The 1313-nt window shown below is 49.7% G+C and overlaps 1 protein-coding gene across 1 annotated transcript; it reads right to left on the bottom strand.

Moving 5' to 3' along the window:
* Nucleotides 1-266: 266 nt before the first annotated feature.
* Nucleotides 267-1313, bottom strand: LOC149303099 (forkhead box protein D1-like). Its single transcript, XM_089481840.1, has one exon. It carries the CDS (start codon nucleotides 1311-1313, stop codon nucleotides 267-269), a length of 1047 nt encoding a protein of 348 aa, XP_089337966.1.

Consider the following 1313-nt stretch of genomic DNA (forward strand, 5'->3'; position numbering starts at 1 on the left):
TTGTAGCTACATGTCTACGAATCCCCAGACCTGAGAATCAGTAAACCTCACAGATATGTGAGAGGTTGGTGTTTAAGAAGGGTTTAAAGTTTCACCGAAGGCTTTTTCCATTTGCAGGTAACATAGGCTTGGTATAAATAAGAGTACAGTACATTAATTTGGCATACAAAAAAATGCCAAAGCCTTTCTTGATAAAAATCATTAAAAAGGCAAATATGTAAAACCCATAGAAAACATCCTACCTTCTCAGTAAATGTCTGATCTGATTAAGAATTAGAAATCCTAGTGGTAAAAGGTTCTCCATTTGCAAGCACTGTTCCAGGCTGCAGGCCACCACCTAAGACTGAAGTAGGAGAGCTAGAAAAAGTGACCAGGGCCCTGGAAAGAACTGGCACTCCAGAGGCTTTGGAAGAGTTACATTGTCCTGGGTTGATGTCCCCACCTATGATACTCTCTATGGAAAAGGTGGACCTGGTCAGTGCTGAGTTGCTCTTGGGGGCTTGCAGTGTAGACGGGAGTGCTGGGCTTAACTGGTGTGGGTAGAATGTACAAGTCCTTGGCAGATCGGTGGCAGGTGGCATGATTGAGGGTGCTGGCATGCTAGGGGCCACGGGTGGCTGTCTGGCTTGGTGCTGCTGAGACTGAAAGGCAATCAAGGCAGAGTGATGGTGGAAAGGCTGCAGCTGGATGCCATATCCACAGCTGTATGGTCCATAGCCGTAGGCAGCTGCAGCGGCAGGGAGGAAGTGACCGGGATCCCTGATCAGCAGCTCCGGGGCTTGCTGCCGTTTAAAGCGCTTCCTCCTTCTCAGAAAACTACCGTTGTCGAACATGTCCGCAGACTCCGGGTCCAGCGTCCAGTAGTTGCCCTTGCCAGGGTTGCCTGGCTCCCTGGGGATCTTGACGAAGCAGTCATTGAGGGAGAGGTTATGCCTGATGGAGTTCTGCCAGGCTGGGAACTTCTCCCTGTAATAGGGGAAGCGATTGCTGATAAACTCGCAGATCTCGCTCAGGGTGAGGCGCTTTTTAGGGCTTTGCAATATGGCCATGGTAATTAAGGCAATATAAGAGTATGGTGGCTTAACCAAAGGGTTCTTGCTGGCAGGCTTGTAAGGATCTTTGGTTGAGGAGCATTGTGGCGACCTTGGCATCAAGAGGTCCTCATGAAGATCTGCTACCACCACCTCTTCTTCCTCTTCTTCCTCCCCATAAGAACCCCCCCTGGGCTCCTCTTCCTCTCCCTCTCCTACCACATCAATGTCGGTTTCATCAGCAAGGACAGAGGCATCGGACATTTCAGAGCTCAGAGTCAT

Source organism: Sceloporus occidentalis, unplaced genomic scaffold, assembly GCF_023333645.1.
Source record: "Sceloporus occidentalis isolate IW3139 unplaced genomic scaffold, rSceOcc1.0.p SCAF_16, whole genome shotgun sequence".
In the NCBI taxonomy this organism is placed as follows: Eukaryota; Metazoa; Chordata; class Lepidosauria; order Squamata; family Phrynosomatidae; genus Sceloporus; species Sceloporus occidentalis.

Bases quoted from the DNA above. Each gene is read 5' to 3' on its own strand.
- LOC149303099 (XM_089481840.1), bottom strand. From the start codon at position 1,313: ATGACTCTGAGCTCTGAAATGTCCGATGCCTCTGTCCTTGCTGATGAA.